Below are 18,695 nucleotides of genomic sequence, written 5' to 3' on the forward strand. Positions count from 1 at the left end.
GCAGATTCCCTTGAGCCCCGGGGCCCAGGAGAAGTCCGCCTTTATCACCCCCTTCGGATTGTATGAATCCACGGTCATGCCCTTCGGCATGAAAAATGCCCCTGCCACGTTCCAGCGAATGGTCAACCACCTGCTCCAGGGACTGGAGAGGTATGCAGTGGCGTACCTGGATGACATTGCCATCTTCAGTCCCACCTGGGAGGATCACCTCGAGCATCTGCAGCAGGTGCTCAGGCGCATTCACCAGGCGGGCTTGACCATCAAGCCGGGAAAGTGCCAGATGGGCATGAACGAGGTCCACTACCTGGGGCACCGGGTAGGTGGGGGTACTCTGAAGCCAGAGCCTGGGAAGGTGGATGCTATCATGTCCTGGCCCACCCGCAGGACCAAAAAGCAGGTGCAGTCCTTCTTGGGCACCGCAGGGTACTATAGATGCTTTGTACAGGACTATAGTAGCCTTGCAAAGCCCTTGACAGACCTCACCAGGAAGAGCCTACCCCATTCCGTCAAATGGACGGATGAATGCGAGGTGGCCTTTAGGGCTTTGAAGGAAAAGAAAATCCCAGCACTCACGTGTTGATAATCAGTTGATTTATTCCACAACTCACACAAGACGTTTCAGCCTGTCCAAGGCTTTTTTCAATTGTGGTTAAATACATTCAGTCAAGATATTTATAAACAAATCCACGGAAATGACATAATTCTCATTAACATAAAAAAAGAGTAGACCAATAAAAAAATTATATATAACAGAATTTACAACAACATACAAAAAATTAAGCAATAATAAACTCAGGTTGCACAATGAAAAAGAACAAGTGAATTCATATATTTAAATAATCCCCGACTACACATAAAACCATATACATCGCAGATTGTAAAATTTATTGCATGCATATACCACATTATATCTTTATTTCTCCATATTCTTTTAGCTAAAAATATGTAACATTTCATAATTTTTCCAGAAAAAATCCTTAATGTTTTTAAGATTTTTTAATATTTCCCATGGAATCAAATGTATCAATGACAAGTAAATTCATATATATATAAATAATCTCCAACCAAATATGAGAATATAAATCCTAAAATATGGATTCCATTTCATAAACGTATCAAAAATATTCCCATCTAAATTTCTCAATGTTCTTTTTATTAAACACATTCAACATTATATAATTTTTCTGGAAAAAATTCCTTGATATTTTTAGATTTTTTCAAAAAGATTTTTATTAGAACAATACTGTTTATTACATTTGTATATACAACTGATTCCTCATGAACAGCCTGCAACAAGTGACTAAATCTATCTTTTATTCTCTTGCCCTTTATAATTCTATTAGTAAATACCTTATAAAGAGATCAGTATACTGCCATATTCCCATAGATCCCAATTCACATAGTAGAAAAAATTCATCATATTATTTCTATATCACTTTATATCACATTATAAATTGTAACTACATATAAAGCTACTGCTGAAGGAATAATCACAGACATACGGGAATAGAGAACATCTATGTCCTAAGTGCTTTGAAGACTGCCCTGAGCAGCTCTCCTGCACTAAAGGCGGTCGACGGCACACGGCCACTCTTAGTACAGACCGACGCCAGTGAGTTTGGCCTCGGTGCTGTACTCAGCCAGGTCGACTCTGGGAACCAAGAACACCCCGTGTTGTACCTAAGCCGGAAACTGCTGCCGAGGGAAGTGGCCTATTCCACCATAGAGAAGGAGTGCCTGGCCATTGTATGGGCCCTCAACCGCTTACAGCCTTACTTGTACGGGCGCCCCTTCACTGTTGTGACTGACCACAACCCCCTCAGTTGGCTGCACACCATGTCAGGTGCCAACGGAAGGTTGTTACGCTGGAGCCTCACCCTCCAGCAGTACGACTTTACCGTTCAACACCGCAAGGGCAGCGAGCATGGCAATGCCGATGGGTTGTCCCGGCGAGGGGAGCCTCCGGACATACGCTTGGAGGAGTACCAGAAGGTCCTACCTCCATAGCGCAGTCTAAAAGGGGGAGGTGTCAGGCAAAAGGTATTTTTGCCCGAGTTTTAAAAATGAGTTATGTTTTAAAAAGGAAAACCCCCACCCCCTATCCGTTTGTAAGAGAAGACCTAGAACTCACTTTTTGCTTTTCCCCAAACCAGGAATCTTTATGACCCGCCATAAAACCTCAGTCCAGGGCAAGCACTGGTACAAACCGGAAAATCCCTCCAAAAAATCCCATTGTTTAATTGTACAAATGTTTTATGCCAATTTTAATCACGCACAGGTCTGACAGAAACATCGGAACCACTTTTTTTGAATGCTTATGTAGCGCCCCGAGGGTTCGGCCGCTACAGGGGTATTGCACCTCAGTCCAGAGGTGTGATATTCCACTCCCAGGTAAGGATGGAGTATGGACCAGGGCTCAGTTAGCTGCATACAGCACACACACCCCATTTCCGAGGGACAGCTCAACGGTGCTCCCACTAGACATAAGTGCAGGCACGACCGACTATGTCCCTGCCTGGAGTGGGGAGGGGGGTGGAACACCCAGTGCTGTAGGAGCAGATAGGGGTTGGTTCCTGAGCGTAGGAAGGAGCTCATTGGTTGCTGGTCACCTGGGCTCATGGTCAGAGGGAGGTATAAAAGGTGGGCACCATCTTAGAACAGTGTTCGTTCTGTCCAGAGAGGAGAAGACAGGGAGTAGAGGCTCGGTGGGAGCTCTACTCCAGAAGGGCCTAGTGAGAGGCCGAGGAGGAGGTGAAGGGGAGCTGAGATTTTGGCTCATCTCAGCTCCAAGAGAAAGGAACAGAAAGGAGCAGAAACAGAAAGGAACTGCAAAGAAAGAGAGAGAGAAACAGAAGGGCTCAGGAACAAGAAGGTGGAAGGGACCCTAAGAACCCACGAGAATCCAGGGTGAAGGGTCAGGCAGATTAAGGGTACCGGATCCCAAGTTGGTGGAGGAGAAACTACCCTCAGCCAAAGACCGGTCGTCGTGATCATCTATTGGTGCGACACCTCATCAAACCTGCTAGGAAGGCACCATATAGGACAGCGGAGGACGGGGCCCACGTTTAACCGCACGAGTCCGCGGCAGCTGGACAAAAGTGGGTCACTGGTGAGGCAGGCCAGAGAAAGGATTAAAGGGGGTCCTGTGCCATGCTCCTGAACTGCCTGGGAGTTGACCGAGCCCCTCACCTGGTGGACGCAGCACGGCTCGGGCGGTCACTGCCGACGGAAGTGACCCGGAACAAACGAACTGTGAGTAAAGACCCTGGACTGTAACTTGTTGTCCGTGTGCTCCTTCGCTCCTCCGGCACTATCGGTACTGGGACCTTCACCACCATCACTCCCACCATCCACTACACTGCCCTGGGGCCGCACTCTTCCCGTGGGGAGTCACACTACCCTAGCTGCACACTTCATCAGCCCCAGCGGTCTGCATGCAGCGGCGGTTCCTAATAACCGCAATCCACGGGTGGCGTAGTCGGACATTATCTGAAGCACGTAGCAGACTACCATTGGCCTGACCACCCTGAGCCGCGGGACCGGGCCGCCACTACTACTACCCCCATCGTTCCCCTATCGCCCGGATCCGCGTGCCCCACGGCCCAGGGGGCGAGTCACTTACCTTTTTCCCATTACAATAGTATAACTTGCATAACTGAGGAATGACCGGGAACAGAGATAATGGATTCTGAGCTTCTGAGCGTCATAGAGGTTTCATATTTAATATCTATCTTCATGAATATTGGTGACGGTCAAGATGATGTCTCCCTCTTGGATGTGGGACCCCCCCACACCAAGATATGGAATCTGAAGGATTTTTTAGGTCTTCTGCAGCTGGGTGGGCTCGCAAAGCCGAGCCCCCTTGTAAGGTAAATAAGGGGTGTCTCCCAGAGTTTTGGCTGCTTGCTAAAAACCAGATCGGCCATTTTTCAAGCCATTCTTCTCAGGGACGTCGAACGCACGCACATCACGCGGCGTAAGAAGAATCACCTCTAATTTCCGGGGAGCCATCCCCCCCCACAGAATCTGAGACCATCACCTTGTGAAGCAGGTTTTGCTATTACTTATCCCTTTTATTTTAATAACTGTTTATGCATACATGTAAATTGTCTCCTTTATAATATCTTGTATATATTTTGTAAACACTGCCCCCCTTTTGGGAGTAAATCATTAATTATTTACCAGTTTCGTCCTTCTTGTCCTATGTCGAGCAAACACGTTCCTCACCCGCTAATTCACGTTACCTACCAGGTACCCGATCCACCGGTTAAGCGATCGGTGGTGGCAGTATACCAGTATTTATGTGATATTGTGGTTTGAGGGTGGCTGGTCGGAGGTATATATACGTTCCTGGAAGGAACTGGTGGTATATATACGTCCTGTCACATCACGTGCCGCAATAGTCGACATAAATTAGAGCAGCTGCGCCTGTGCTTATCCTCGGTCAATACCGTGTTTGACCAGCAGGATAAGGGGGCGCCAGAGAGCTGCAAGGTCTGACCCAAGTGGGTGTTGTTTTCACGACACTCACCTCCTCTTCCGGCTTTCAGCGCTGTCTGCAAAGGCTTCCTGGGTATTGCCATGACGACCCGATGTCGTCATGACAACATCCGGGTCACCAGACAGCAGGAAGATTGTTTGGACATGCGCAGTGCATCTCCAAACAATCTTCTCCCTGTCCGGCGCTGACAGCCTGCATGGCACAGGGATGGTGCTGCATTCCTGTGCCATGCAGGTGATCAGAGAAAAAAAAGTGAAAGTCCCAGAGTGGGACACAGTAATAAACTATATAAGCTTCCAGAAAGTGAAAAAAAAAAAAAAAAAAAAAATTGCAAAAATATAAAAAAAAAATAAAAAAAATAATCCACCAAAAATAAAAATCTAATGTACCCATCAATAAATATTATTATAAAAAAACAAACAAAAACAAAAGTACACATATTTGATATCGCCGCGTCCGGAACAACCTGACCTATAAAACTGTCTCACTAGTTAACCCCTTCAGTGAACACGGTAAAAAAAAAAAGAAACGAAGCAAAAAACAATGCTTTATCACCATACCGCCAAACAAAAAATGGAATAACACGCGATCAAAAAGACAAATATAAATAAAAATGGTACCGCTGAAAACGTCATCTCGTCCCGCAAAAAACAAGCCGCCATACAGCACCATCATCCGAAAAATAAAAAAGTTATAGCTCTCAGAATAAAGCAATGCTAAAAAATATTTTTTTCTATAAAATTGCTTTTATTATGTAAAAGTGCAAAACATAGAAAAACGATATAAATGTGGTACCGCTGTAAACATACTGACCCAAAGAATAAAGCTACCTTATCAGCTCCAATGTTTGGGCACACAGGGGCTCTCCAAACGCAACATGGTGTCTGCTAACAATTTGAGCCGATTTTCCATTCAATTTGTTAGCGGATACCATGTTGCATTTGGAGAGTCCCTGTGTGCCCAAACATTGGAGCTCCCCCACAAGTGACCCCATTTTGGAAACTAGACCCCCCAAGGCACCTATCTAGATGCATAGTGAGCACTTGGATCCCCTAGGTGCTTCACAAATTGATTCGTAAAAATGAAAAAGTGAAAAAAAAAACACTTTTTCATTTTTACGAATCAATTTGTGAAGCACCTGGGGGTTCCAAGTGCTCACTATGCACCTAGATAGGTGCCTTGGGGGGTCTAGTTTCCAAAATGTGGTCACTTGTGGGGGAGCTCTAATGTTTGGGCACACAGGGGCTCTCCAAACACAACATGGCGTCCGCTAATTATTCAAGCAAATTTTACAATCAAAAAGTCAAATGGCGCTCCTTCCCTTCCGAGCCCTGCCGTGCGCCCAAACAGTGTTTTTTCCCCAAATATTGGGTATCTGCGTGCCCAGGGGAAATTGCACAACAAATTTTGGGGTCCATTTTTTCTTGTTACCCCTGTGAAAATAAAAAAAATTGGGTCTAAAGTAACATTTTTGTGAAAAAAGTTAAATGTTCATTTTTTTCTTCCACATTCAAAAAATTCCTGTGAAGCACCTGAAGGGTTAATAAAGTTCTTGAATGTGGTTTTGAGCACCTTGAGGGGTGCAGTTTTTAGAATGGTGTCACTTTTGGGTATTTTCTGTCATAAAGACCTCTCAAAGTGACTTCAAATGTGATGTGGTCCCTAAAAAAATGGTTTTGTAAATTTTGTTGGAAAAATGAGAAATCGCATGTCAACTTTTAACCCTTATAGCTCCCTAACGAAAACAAATTTTGGTTCCAAAATTGTGCTGATGTAAAGTAGACATGTGGGAAATGTTTGCAAAATTTTCAAAATTTTCGCCAAATTTCCGTTTTTTTCACAAATAATCGCAAGTGATATCGAAGAAATTTTACCACAATCATGAAGTACAATATGTCACGAAAAAACAATCTCAGAATCAGGGGGATCCGTTGAAGCGTTCCAGAGTAATTACCTCATAAAGTGACAGTGGTCAGAATTGTAAAAATTGGCCTGGTCATTAACGTGCAAACCACCCTCGGGGCTTAAGGGGTTAATAAGGAAAAGAAAATATCCCTGAGAAGGACTTTTGTTTTTAGGTTGCAGCAGCAGTATGCCTACAGCAGGACTGTAAGGCAATAAACCCTGTCTATATGCCTCTAATCCAAAACTATCCCTCCTCCACCAGCTATCCCTACACTTAATGCAGGTAACAGCAATTTTACTAGAGAAAGGACAGTATGTAGCCCTGAAAAGGACTTGTTTTAATGGTGCAGCAGCGATATACAAAAGCTACTGCATAGGTACTGGAATAGCAATTAAACACTTCCAATATGCCTGATCTAATCTAAGCTCTCCCTGCTAGCTCAACTCTCCCTGAACTGCTTCCAGAGGAGAGTATGCCGAGCATCACATCACCGGGTCTTATGTAAGTAATGCCATTAGCCAATATGGCAACGACATTATTATGTATGACAGGCAATCCCCGCATGTTGCTGTCTAACAGCCACGAAACATGCGGGGCGTGAACGTGAGCATGGCGCTCGAGCACCCGCGATACTTGATCGCGTAACAAGCATAGCCAAGATGCACTCTCGCTCGTCATTACTGGAAAGAATTTGTAGTGTCTACTTACCATTGTTAAGATTTTATTAAGAATTGTATGTCCATGCAATACAAACGTACATGGTGGGGTTGACCTGACATGATGACCACCTGCTCTTGTCACTGGCACCAGAGAATCCTGACAGCATTTGGTGTGAATATTGTGAGAATTCAGAAGTCTGCACATAGATTGACTGCAGACTTTCATACTAAACTTGGACAATCCCTTTAACCCCTTTACTCCCTTCAAGCCTGTTGTCACCTTCATGACCAGGCCAAATTTTACAATTCTGACCAATGTCACTTTATGAGGTAATAACTCTGGAACGCTTCAACGGATCGCACGGATTCTGAGACCGTTTTTAAATTACATATTGTACTTTATAATATTGGTAAAAAATTTTCGATATGACTTGCTTTAATTTGTGAAAAAAATGGAAATTTGGCAAAAATTTTGAAAATCTTTCAATTTTCAAACTTTTAATTTTTATGTCCTTAAATCAGAGTCATGTCATACAAACTTGTTAATAAATAACATTCCCCACATGTCTACTTTACATAAGCACAATTTCTGAAACAATTTTTTTTTGGTAGGAAGTTAGAAGGGTTAAAAGTTGACCAGGGATTTCTCATGTCTCCAACAAAATTTACAAAACCATTTTTTTTAGGGATCACGTCACATTTGAAGTGTCTTTGAGAGGTCTATATGACAGAAAATACCCAAAAATGACACCATTCTAAAAAATGCACCCCTCAAGGTGCTTGTAACCACATTCAAGAAGTTTATTAACCCTTCAGGAGTTTTACAGGAATTAATGGAATGTGGAAGGAAAAACAAACATTTAACTTTTTTCTCAATTGTCTCTTCAGAGAGGAAGAGGACCAGAATTCTAGTGCCACCTACAGGAAGTAGCAATCCTAAAAGTCAATAGTGACCCTTTAAGGAGTCTTATCACATGACTTAGGATATAAGCCAGGAACAGAAACTCAATTTGTAGACACTGTGTTTCGGGGTACTGCCCCTCGTCAGTGCAAAGGGTCACTAGTGACTTTTAGGATTGCTACTTCCTATACGTGGCACTAAAGTTCTGGTGGGTCACAGAATTTTAGACCATTGGGCAGTGAAGAAAAAAATAATTACACTTTAACCAACAACATTTTTTTAGCCCCAGATTTTACATTTTCACGCTGAGAAATGGGGAAAAATTGCACCTAAATTTGTCTGACAATTTCTGCTGAATGTAGAAATGCCCTACAGCTTTGTTTGCCTCCTTGAGCGCAGATTATCCTGGAATAGTATGTGGATTCCATATACAAAGCCCCAAGGGATAGAAGAGCAGAATCCTACATCAAGTGACTTAATTTTGGGAGTATACCTACAGGTACAGTGATGATTTTGACAGAATGGGTGCTTTCCAGAAACAAGCAGCAGTGGATGCAAACTGCGATCTTTAGGAGCAGAATGAACAAAACAGCAGCAGGTGAAGAGTTGTATTTATTTACTTTTTACGCCTTTCCTCGTGCAGTATAAGTGATTATACGACTTTATTCTTTGGGTCGGTGTGATTACAGCAATACCAGATTTATATTGGGTTTTTATGTTTAGCTGCCATCATGCACTAAAGACGCTTTTTTTTGCAAAAACTAAATTTTGCATTGCCATATTTTCAGAGCAATACTTATTCCATATTTCCGCAGACAGAGTCATATCAGGGCTTGCTTTTTGAGGGCCAAGTTGCCATTTTTATTGGTACCATTACATTTTTTGATCACTTTTTATTCTGATTTTTGAGAGGCAGAATGAACAAAAACCAGCATTTCAGGAATTATTTTTTTTATGCGGTTCCGCGTGTGGTAAAATTGATAAGGCAGCTTTATTCTTTGGGTCAGTACGATTACAGAGATACCACGTTTGTATGATTTTTTTGGGCGCTTTTTATAGAAAAAAAATATTATTTTTGCGTCGCTTTATTCTTAGTGCTATAACTTTTTTACTTTTCCGTTGATTGAGCAGTGTGACCACTTGTTTTTTGCAGGACAAGATGTCGTTTTCAGCGGTTCTATTTTTATTTATATTCGTATTTTTGATTGCGTTTGGTCCACTTTTTGTTCAGCGGTATAATGATAAATAGTGATGAGCGAGCATGCTGGTTACTTGAGATTTACGAGCATGCTCGGGTGTTTTCTGAGTATCTTCGGTGTGCTCGAGTGTTATGTTTGAGTCACTCTGTGCTTATGATTGGCGACTGTTTGACAGCTTTAATACATGTGAGGAATGCCTGTTTCACATATCCCCACCCGAGACATTGTTTTTGGTAAATAAAATGGAGACCAATTGTCTCAATCAGTGTCTGTGGCTAGATGTGTGGAGACCTCCAGCATGTTTGTACTGAAGGTCACTGCCTGGGAGCGGGCAAACCCGCAGTACTGCATGGACTGTTTGTTTTTGCTGTTTTGTTACTCTGTGCCGGACAAGGTGCCAGGTCCGTACCGACGCAGGGTACACCTGCGCACCAAGTACTGACATGCAGGAATTATTACTCACAAGCCTGTGCCACCAGCACCATGTACTGGCAATGAGCCCCACTGTGATACCATAAAGTACCTTTGCACTCCGCCGATGTAGCCTAACATTCAAGCAAGGGGTTAATCAAAATAACCCTCTACTGCACCACCCCAATTGGTACCCGTGGGTACGTTCACTGAGTACTGGATTAACTCCCACCTGAAGCCATCTAATTGTGGAGTAACTTGGGCTATCTATTACCTGCATTATAGCCCAATTAACATTCCAGTGCTCATCTCTGAAGATTACAGCAACCCGCTGTCATACACCTGTCATCAGTATCACAGGTAAAACCTGTCTCCTACACCTCCCCCAAAGAGGTTAGTACACCTCTTCTGAGCCAAACGCAGTCCTACCATTTAAACCTATACTCCATAGTACGACCCAGACTCTGCCAATATTAGGACCCGCTCCATCGAGTACTCAGTAGGAGTTGCCACTACTACAATCAGGTAACTAATACTACCAAGGTAATCTGAGCTATTATAACCATCATCCTGCCTGTGGTACATTTATATTAATATATACATTACGCATATGCACGTTTCCTTCTAAAGCCGCTGGACATTTCTACTATAGCTACTTGATTCACTTCCATCCTACTGGACCCTGTTCTATCCATCTCCAGCACCAGGTAAATCTCCACTCTATTCACCTACTATGGTGAGTATTCTACTTATCTTAATTACTATATCTCCCTCTATAACCTAGGGGTTAACCGGGATTCAAGTCCATCTCTCATGTTGATTTGAGGATCCAGACTACAGCCATCACCGGGGTTTCCATCAAACTGAAGAAATGTGCGATGGGCATGTCGTAGGTAGAGGCGTGATAAAGCCCCAAATTAAATTGACGCGATCCGAGATTGGCCACAACCTCTCTCAAATAAGCTGGTCAGAGCATTCCTGGGCATCGTGAATTATTACCGCCGTTCATCCCTAACTTCGCCATGACAGCCACCCCATTGACGGACCTCCTTAAAGGGACAAAATCGGCTATGGCTAAGTGGTCTCCAGAAGCTGAGACGGCCTTCCAGGGACTCAAGCAAGCCCTGTGTTAACAGCCGACATTGGTGGCACCGGATTTCTCTAAGGAGTTTGTGGTCCAGATGGATGCGTCAGATCCCGGGCTGGGGGCTGTCTTACCACAAAATATTAATGGGGAAGAGCACCCTATAATGTATTTAAGCTGGAAGCTTACATCTTGTGAGAAGAATTACGCCATATTGGAGAAGGAATGTTTAGCAATCAAGTGGGCATTGGACACTCTGAGATACTCCCTCTTAGGCAGGAAGTTCAGGCTGGTGTCAGACCATGCCTCACTAAGATGGATGAGCGAGAAGAAGGGGAACAATGCCCGAGTGACCAGGTGGTTCCTAGCCCTGCAGGATTTTAGCTTCCATGTACAGCATAGGCCTGAGAAACTGCATGGCAACGCCGACGCACTGTTGAGGGTCCACTGTTTGCTAACGGAAGGTGGCAAGCCCTCCGGCTTTGGGCAGAGGAGGTGGTATGTAAGATGGCCACCAGACATGTCCTTGAGGGGAGATCATGCATCACTGATGTTGGTAGCTTCAGTGATGTAAAACTGGGAAAGCATGCTCCAGCATGAATAGTGCTGAGATGGTTAATAGGGTTAAGAGGGATAGGAACAATAGCAGTGGGTACTGGAAATACTAGGGGGGGGGGGTGGAGATGACAGGGGAATACATGCCAAAATAGTAGTCATACATCAATAAATATAGCTTGTACCCATGTAGCCCCTAGACCCCTCACTGTGGCAATAAGACTCCACTAAGTATAGCTCTGCATAGATACTGTGATTTATGGCCGTATTCAAATTTGTTCAATCACTGATAGGTACCTCAGCCATAAAGATCCAATTCACAGCAGAGAAAAAGGGACCCCCATTGGGGCATATAGAAAAAACCACAGAGGAGGAGAGAAAGCCGATCAGTCTACACGCGAAACGACTTATTGCCACAGTGAGGGGTCTAGGGGCTACATGGGTACAAGCTATATTTATTGATGTATGACTACTATTTTGGCATGTATTCCCCTGTCATCCCCACACCCCCCCTAGTATTGCCAGTACCCGCTGCTATTGTTCCTAGCCCTCTTGCACATGTCTTTTTATTATGTGTCTTGTTTGGTCTGATATTCTGTGTTAATAAAATTTATACATTTTTTATCTTTAAACTAAAGCTCCATTTTCTTTTCTTGTGGTACATATATATATATATATATATATATATATATATATATATATATATATACCCTGGTACAGTAACTGCTATCTCCACAATAAAAAAAGGAACTAACTGCCACCACGAATTGTTTGGACCGCATGAGGTAGGGGTTAAGACACAGATTTCAACAATGTCTCATGTGCCAAGCCGTGTGCTGTTATTAGAACAAGGTGTATCCCATTCACCACTCCGTGTCCCATATAGACTTGGAACAGCCCCTCCACTAGGTTGTAAAAATTGCACGTACTCCAAAAATCCAAGGCAACGGGTATCTTCTTTCCACAAAAATTGCACTTTTTTTCTTGGCTTGACAAAGGCCCTATGTGGCCCAAACATTTCTAATTTTCCTATATATGCACTGCTATCAGTAAAACTAGTTTTTGTGAAAGGAAGATACACGGTGCCTTGGATTTTTGGAGGCTGTGTGCTGTTTACTTAAAATTAAGGTTTTATCACGAGTATTATCATTATTCGGACCACAGCAGCCTGTGTATGCTAGACCAACTCTGCCCCCTCCTGTAATAAGCAGCTCATTATAGACAATGTACATATAGAGTATGGTGTGGGCAGGGTTAGCTTTCTCAGCTCTGCAGCATTGCCAAATCCAAAAACTCTGAATGAGTCAGAACGGCTGCACCCAGTAAACTAAGTGATAAATCATTGGATTCAGAGTCTCTTTGCCTACATGATGCTGCTCTCAGATAAACTAGCAATAAACTGGTAATGGATTGCCTTTAAAATACAATTTATATACATCAAAAGCAAAAAAAAACTGAAAAAAATACAAAGTAATAAATAAATTTCGGTCCAAGAAACGGAACCAGATATGGCACTATTTAAACAAATTTCTAATTGATACCAGACATAAATGAGCACTAATAATACCCTAAATACAAGTACTATGACTGGTCCAAACAGCCTTATCTAGTTCCATATCTTGGGCTGAGATATATTTATTATTTTGTGTTTTGTCTGTTTTTTTTTTTCTACTTTTAATGTATATCTAATAAAAATTATGAAGACTAGAAAAGATGTAAAAAAATTCTTAAATCATGCTATTACCTTTAGCTTGTACTCTTTGCGGTTAAGGATTACTGCAGTTATTTGCTGGTCCATGAATAAAAGGATTGTGATCAAAATTGCTGGAATGCCAGACAAAAGGCATACCCACCATGGATTTCCTCCAAAAGGATATACAAACCAACTTCTGTTTGGGTTGGTGGGCTTTAAAAACAAAGCAAAAAATTGAGTTAATCAATTATCAAAATTGATATTTTACTTAATATGCATATACACTATATGACCACAAGACAGCCCTCTTAAATATCAATTTCATGTGTTTTAAAGGGTTATTCCCAGAATTGTAATGCATGGAGCAGAGTTACACATACTCGACCTTCACTCTATTCCATTTGGGACTTTCAGAGAAATCTGAGTGCTTGGCTGTTTCATCCCATGGACAAGGCATAGAGGAAAGGTCAAACATGTGCACCTCTGCTACATTCAAGATGCTTGTGTTTTCACACATTCATTCTCAGCATCACTGGAGGTCCCAATCATCAGATCCACAGTGGTCAGTATAAGTGGTCACAATATACTTGAATCACTATGTACAGACAAAGGCAGCATCTTATTCATTTAACAATCTACGCAGTCCATTGTTATATCAATTTGTGATTGAGGATAATGTCACATTTACATGTAGATGAAAAATGGGGCCCTGAAGTTGGTTACTGGTGGGCCCTTGGCACCTCAGTCCGACAATGGTCATATTGAAGAGCTCAGTGACTTGAAAAGTGATACTGTCATTGGATGCCATTTTTGCCACATCGTGGCAAAGTTTGCGAAATTTCTGCAGTGCCAGATATGTTCCAGTGAAAGCATAAAGACTCACAGACCATATTTATCCACAAACTATGCCAAAGTATGCATAAAAATGTCCTATACTCTGTTACATCACCTCGACAGGTTTTCAACCTGCCCTTGCAAGTGACCTCAGCACAAAATCTGCATTGAAAGTTTCATGAAATTAACTCAATGATTGAGCAAAGTGCACAAGCCCATGGTCACAATGCAAGAGAACACTGAACTCTGAGGCTCTGCAAAGGAGGAGATCTTTGGGGTGAAGACGTGAGCATTTTGTTCAACAAACACAAAGGCCACCTGCACAATGAGTATTTTGTGAGTTTTACCTCAGTAGTTCTAAGTGAAAACCAGGAGTGGAACAGTCAGGGTATGTGCACACGATCAGTGTTCATTGTGGATTGGATGCAGCGCAAGTGCGCTGCGTGCAATCCGCTGCGACCAGATGTTACAGAATAGTGGATGGGGTTTACACAAATCCCATGCCCACTATGCGTCTGCGGCTCACCCGCAGAAACTGATATGCGGCACGTCTTTCCAGACCGCAGCATGTCAATTTCTCCGGCGGGTCTGCATGCGGGCTTTCCCCATAGACTTAATCTCTATGGGGAAAGTCTGCATGTGAGAAAAAAAAAAGAGGCGGCGCTCAATTGCATAATGAGCTGAAGCCAGAGGCAGCTTCTCCGCAGCCTCGGGGCCGCAGCCGGCTCCCGATAGTCTGCACATACCCTCAGAGAAAAAGTATAATAGAAACATGTGCATCACTTCTGCATTGCTCATCTACTCCTGGCTTTGGCTTACAAATACTGAGGTAAAGAAACCAACCAAATACTCAACATGTGTATGTGGCCTTATAAGGCTACATTTGATGAGTTTTTGATGCTGCAGATTTTCGGCACAATTTCTGCACCTATTATTTAAATTAGGTTCGTTGTGTTTTTTAAACATGCGTTTTTAGCGCATTTTGTAAATTTATCATGTGTTTTCAGCACTAATTTTTTACGTGGCATATACTGTAGATAAAATATTTTCCCATTGCTGGTACTTCACAGTGTGGATATTCCACCCAGAAAATTTTGATAGAAAATTCACAAGTTTCTACCTAGTTTAACCATACTATAAAATATCTCAATATTTCTAGAAGTAGTAAGATGAATTTACATAGCCATGCATATAAATAAAAAGAACATATATGTCTAAAAAAATTGAAAGATTCATGAATGAGCAGTGATAGCCTGAATGTAAAGCACAATGAGTTGTTGCCAGAGATTCAATACAGGCTTTGATTCTGCAGGAAACCCTTCAAACGTTGACAATTAGGGGAAACCTTTTTTGCCCCTTAATGGAAATCTATGAACCTCTGTTCCCCCTGAAGACTCAATTTGAAGAAACGCATCGGGGTGGTTTGTATAAGATAATGCTCACCTCAATTGAGAATGGACAATAGAAGTCTCTAGAGCTATGGGTGAGATCATTCCATTTTTTTGGATATATGCCCTTCCTTTCTCCCATGTCTATTTAAACTAGGGATTTGTGTTGCAGAGTCATGAAGTAGTCGGGTCTTTTCCCTGCCCATTGGTTTATTTGTGCAAATTAAGTATCATAACCATGAAGGAGGGCTAATTATGAGAAGACCCTAATATTACTATTTGCTGCGATTTAGGTAAACAATTATGTTACCTTTGCATTTCTCCTGTCCAATAAGCATCTTTCATTATATCTGACACTGACCGCTATGTTTATTCAGCACTAAGGTAATATGGTCATTGATGTGTATCACCAGATGCTTTTTGTTGAGTGACCACTTATTCATGCTAGTAGGACTAATCCAGTTAAACTTTCCTGCATATACAGTAATTGTGTATAGGTCGGACGACCATTGAATTGTAAGGTCATTTGAACACTTGATGTCTGGATATTGGGTGTGACTTGGGAGAAAAAGGAGTGTATGAGTGGATCAATCTTTTATTTCATTATACTACTATGGATGACTATGGGGGTGCATTATATTATATGGAGAACTATGGACTGTACATTATACTTTATAGGATGACTATGGGGGTGCATTATACTTTATGGATGACTGTGGGGTGCATTATACTTTATGGAAGATTATGGGGTGAAATATACTATATGGATGACTATGGGGTGAAATATATTGTCAGGGATCACCACACAGAGACGAAACCGGGGAGATCACGCAATATCTCACCGTGCAGTCACGCTGTCAGTATTTCATCCAGAATCGCGAGCACACGATCCAGACTACTCGCTGCGTCGATATTGGTAAGCGATCAGTGAGCGTATGGTGTCACACCTCTGGGTTCCAAAGCATGGAATCCGTGTTTACGCCCTCCGTACGGTCACTGTCAGCTTCACGATAGCTCGATTATTAATATTATTCTCTGCCACCACCATCCAGATTTGAAATATAATACAGGCCTGGACGGACTCCTGCATTTTGGTAGTGTATATGGCTTCGGGGAAGGGAACGATTACAGACCAAAAGAAACAGTACTATTAAATGTTATATTTAATCCAAAAGGGAGGCAGTGTTTAAGAAAAAATATATACAATGATGTTACAAAGGAGACATTAAAAATGCATAAGCAGTTACATAAAATAAACAGGATAAAAGAAGAAAAACTTACACTATACGATCGTGGAGACGATTCAGTGTAGGTGGAGGAGGGGCTCCATGTTTGATTATGCTGTTATCAAACAGGACCCGTTGCTTATAATCCTTATACCCCCTTGGCAATGAGTCCTTCTGTAATGTTCATGAGTTCCCTAAGGGGAGATTTACCCACACGCCCCTTGTGGTGACATCATGTGGGTAAAACACAGGCTCGTCTCCAGCCTGTACATTTTTATTAAAAACGCTAACTTCTGCAATAACTCATCACTTGTTGATAGCAGAAGTGTGCAAATGACACCATTTTTTCCCTTATGAGTTTATCTTCAGTTAGAGACCACACATTGCATAGTTGCAGTCTGTTATTCTGGTGTTTTTGCGCTACAGCTCTATGTAGCGTTTTTCAGTGGCAGAAAAAATATCCCTATCATTCCGTCACTGATTTTACCTCTAAAAATATGGGTCCCATTATTGCCGGACGTATGAAACTCACAATATTTCATATTTCATATCGGATTCAATATGGCTGTGGCTGGTGGCCGGGAATTGTTTGTGAGTGCCTTTGAACTTAACAAACCATTTCATCTTTCCTCCAAACTCTGGCCTGGGAGAAGGTGTCAATCTATCTCAGATCTGTGTTAAGAGGCAATACATTTGCATTTTAGTTAGCTGGCAACACTTCATGGCTGGCATTTGTTTGTGTAAGGCCTCCCTCATGACTGTGTTAATTGGGACTTTTGTGCTGAGCAGAAGGGGAAGAATGGTCAATATCTGGGTCAGGGAAAAATGGAAGAACATTTTCAATATTCCTCAATAATTCCCTGACATATACTATATGACTGATTATGTAGTGAAATATACTTTATGGATGACTAAGGAGTGCATTATACGTTATGGAGCACTATGAGCTGTGCATTATATTTTATGGAGGACTATAGGCTGTGCATTATACTATATGGAGGACTATGAGCTGTGCAGTATATTATTATATGGAGGACTATGGGATGCATTATACTATATGGAGGACAATGGGGAGTGCATTATACTTCTTCTATGGAGCCCCATGACTTTCATGTATTCCCCTGGTGAGTATAATTGTTTATTTTCTTCTATACATTAAAAACAGTGGCAGAATAAGAGCAAGTTCAATAAGCAGGAGGCAAGCCAGGTAAATTTGATGGAGTAGCTGGACGTTGAGCAGGATGAATGGGGACAAGACATCTCTTGTGACAGGCCTGACCCCAACAAAGTATTTCTCTGGATTGTCAATCCAAGACAGGTTTGTGTATACACAGCCATGGCAGGCTCAGGAGCAGAGGATGGGACAGACCTGAAAGTACATTAAGAGATCTTCTCCAAGTGCAACATTCCTAAAAGAAACTAAAAAAAGGCATCGGATAGAGGTTTGCCATCCACGGAAGATAACACCAAAAGACTCTGTAGACGTTGGGTGGAGATCTGATACCACTCCACAATGGCCTGTTGAATAGTGTTGAGCCACCCCTGTAGTGTTCGAGTTCGGTTCGGTTCGTCGAACACCCGTGTGTTCGCCGGACTGTTCGTCGAACACCTTCGAACACCGTTAAAACCAATGGCAGGCAAACAAAAACACATAGAAACACATAGAAAACACCTTCAAAGGTGTCCAAAAGCTGACAAACTGCTCAGAAGACATAACTAACACATGGAAAAGTGACAAGTACATATAGTCATGCGAAAAGAAAAGAGGTGGAGGAGTAAAAGGAGGGGGAGACACAGATATAGGCATGTCATGCCCTTCTAAAATCCAAAAAGTGAGAAGCCGACACGGCCAGTTCGTTCCTGCCCGTGCCACCTCCGTGTCGCCGGGTTTGTGCCAGAGCCGCGGTGGACCCTGACGGCCAGCCCCCCTCTCCCAATACTGGTGCCTGTCCGCTGGTGGGTCGAGCCCCCCCCCGCAGTGTGGGGGGGGGGTAACATCTGCAGAAGAAAGACCATCTTCCAGCCAAGCTAAGATGTCGACTTCTTTTCGTGGACAATGTGATACGATCCCTTTCTTACGGACACGCCCATCGCTACAAATTCCAGATGAGGCACAAAAACAGCAGGTGCTTCAGCGGATATCAAGTGCTCCTTCAAGTGGGCTCTCCTCCACCTCAATTTCAACATCACAAATATTCCAGTCCTCAGAGGTGTCACCCCAATCGCACTTGCTTCCTCACAGCTCCCAAGTCTCCAGCTGCCCGTCTGAGTATGGGGTAACACAGATGGTTGAGTCTGCAGAGCTGTTTACTCATACTATAGCCTGGGAAACGTAAGT

At 42.7% G+C, this 18,695-nt stretch overlaps 1 protein-coding gene across 2 annotated transcripts in view; it reads right to left on the minus strand.

Moving 5' to 3' along the window:
• Positions 1–18,695, minus strand: part of LOC141164416 (electrogenic sodium bicarbonate cotransporter 1-like) — a 766,124-nt gene that overhangs the window by 148,635 nt on the left and 598,794 nt on the right. For both annotated transcript variants that reach the window (XM_073649614.1, XM_073649613.1), the window contains exon 15: positions 12,961–13,122. In XM_073649614.1, coding sequence (XP_073505715.1) covers positions 12,961–13,122 — 162 coding nt within the window. The remainder of the gene's footprint in view (positions 1–12,960; positions 13,123–18,695) is intronic.

Source organism: Phyllobates terribilis, unplaced genomic scaffold, assembly GCF_046119375.1.
Source record: "Phyllobates terribilis strain yellow unplaced genomic scaffold, ASM4611937v1 Scaffold_10__3_contigs__length_209671492, whole genome shotgun sequence".
Classification (NCBI taxonomy): Eukaryota; Metazoa; Chordata; class Amphibia; order Anura; family Dendrobatidae; genus Phyllobates; species Phyllobates terribilis.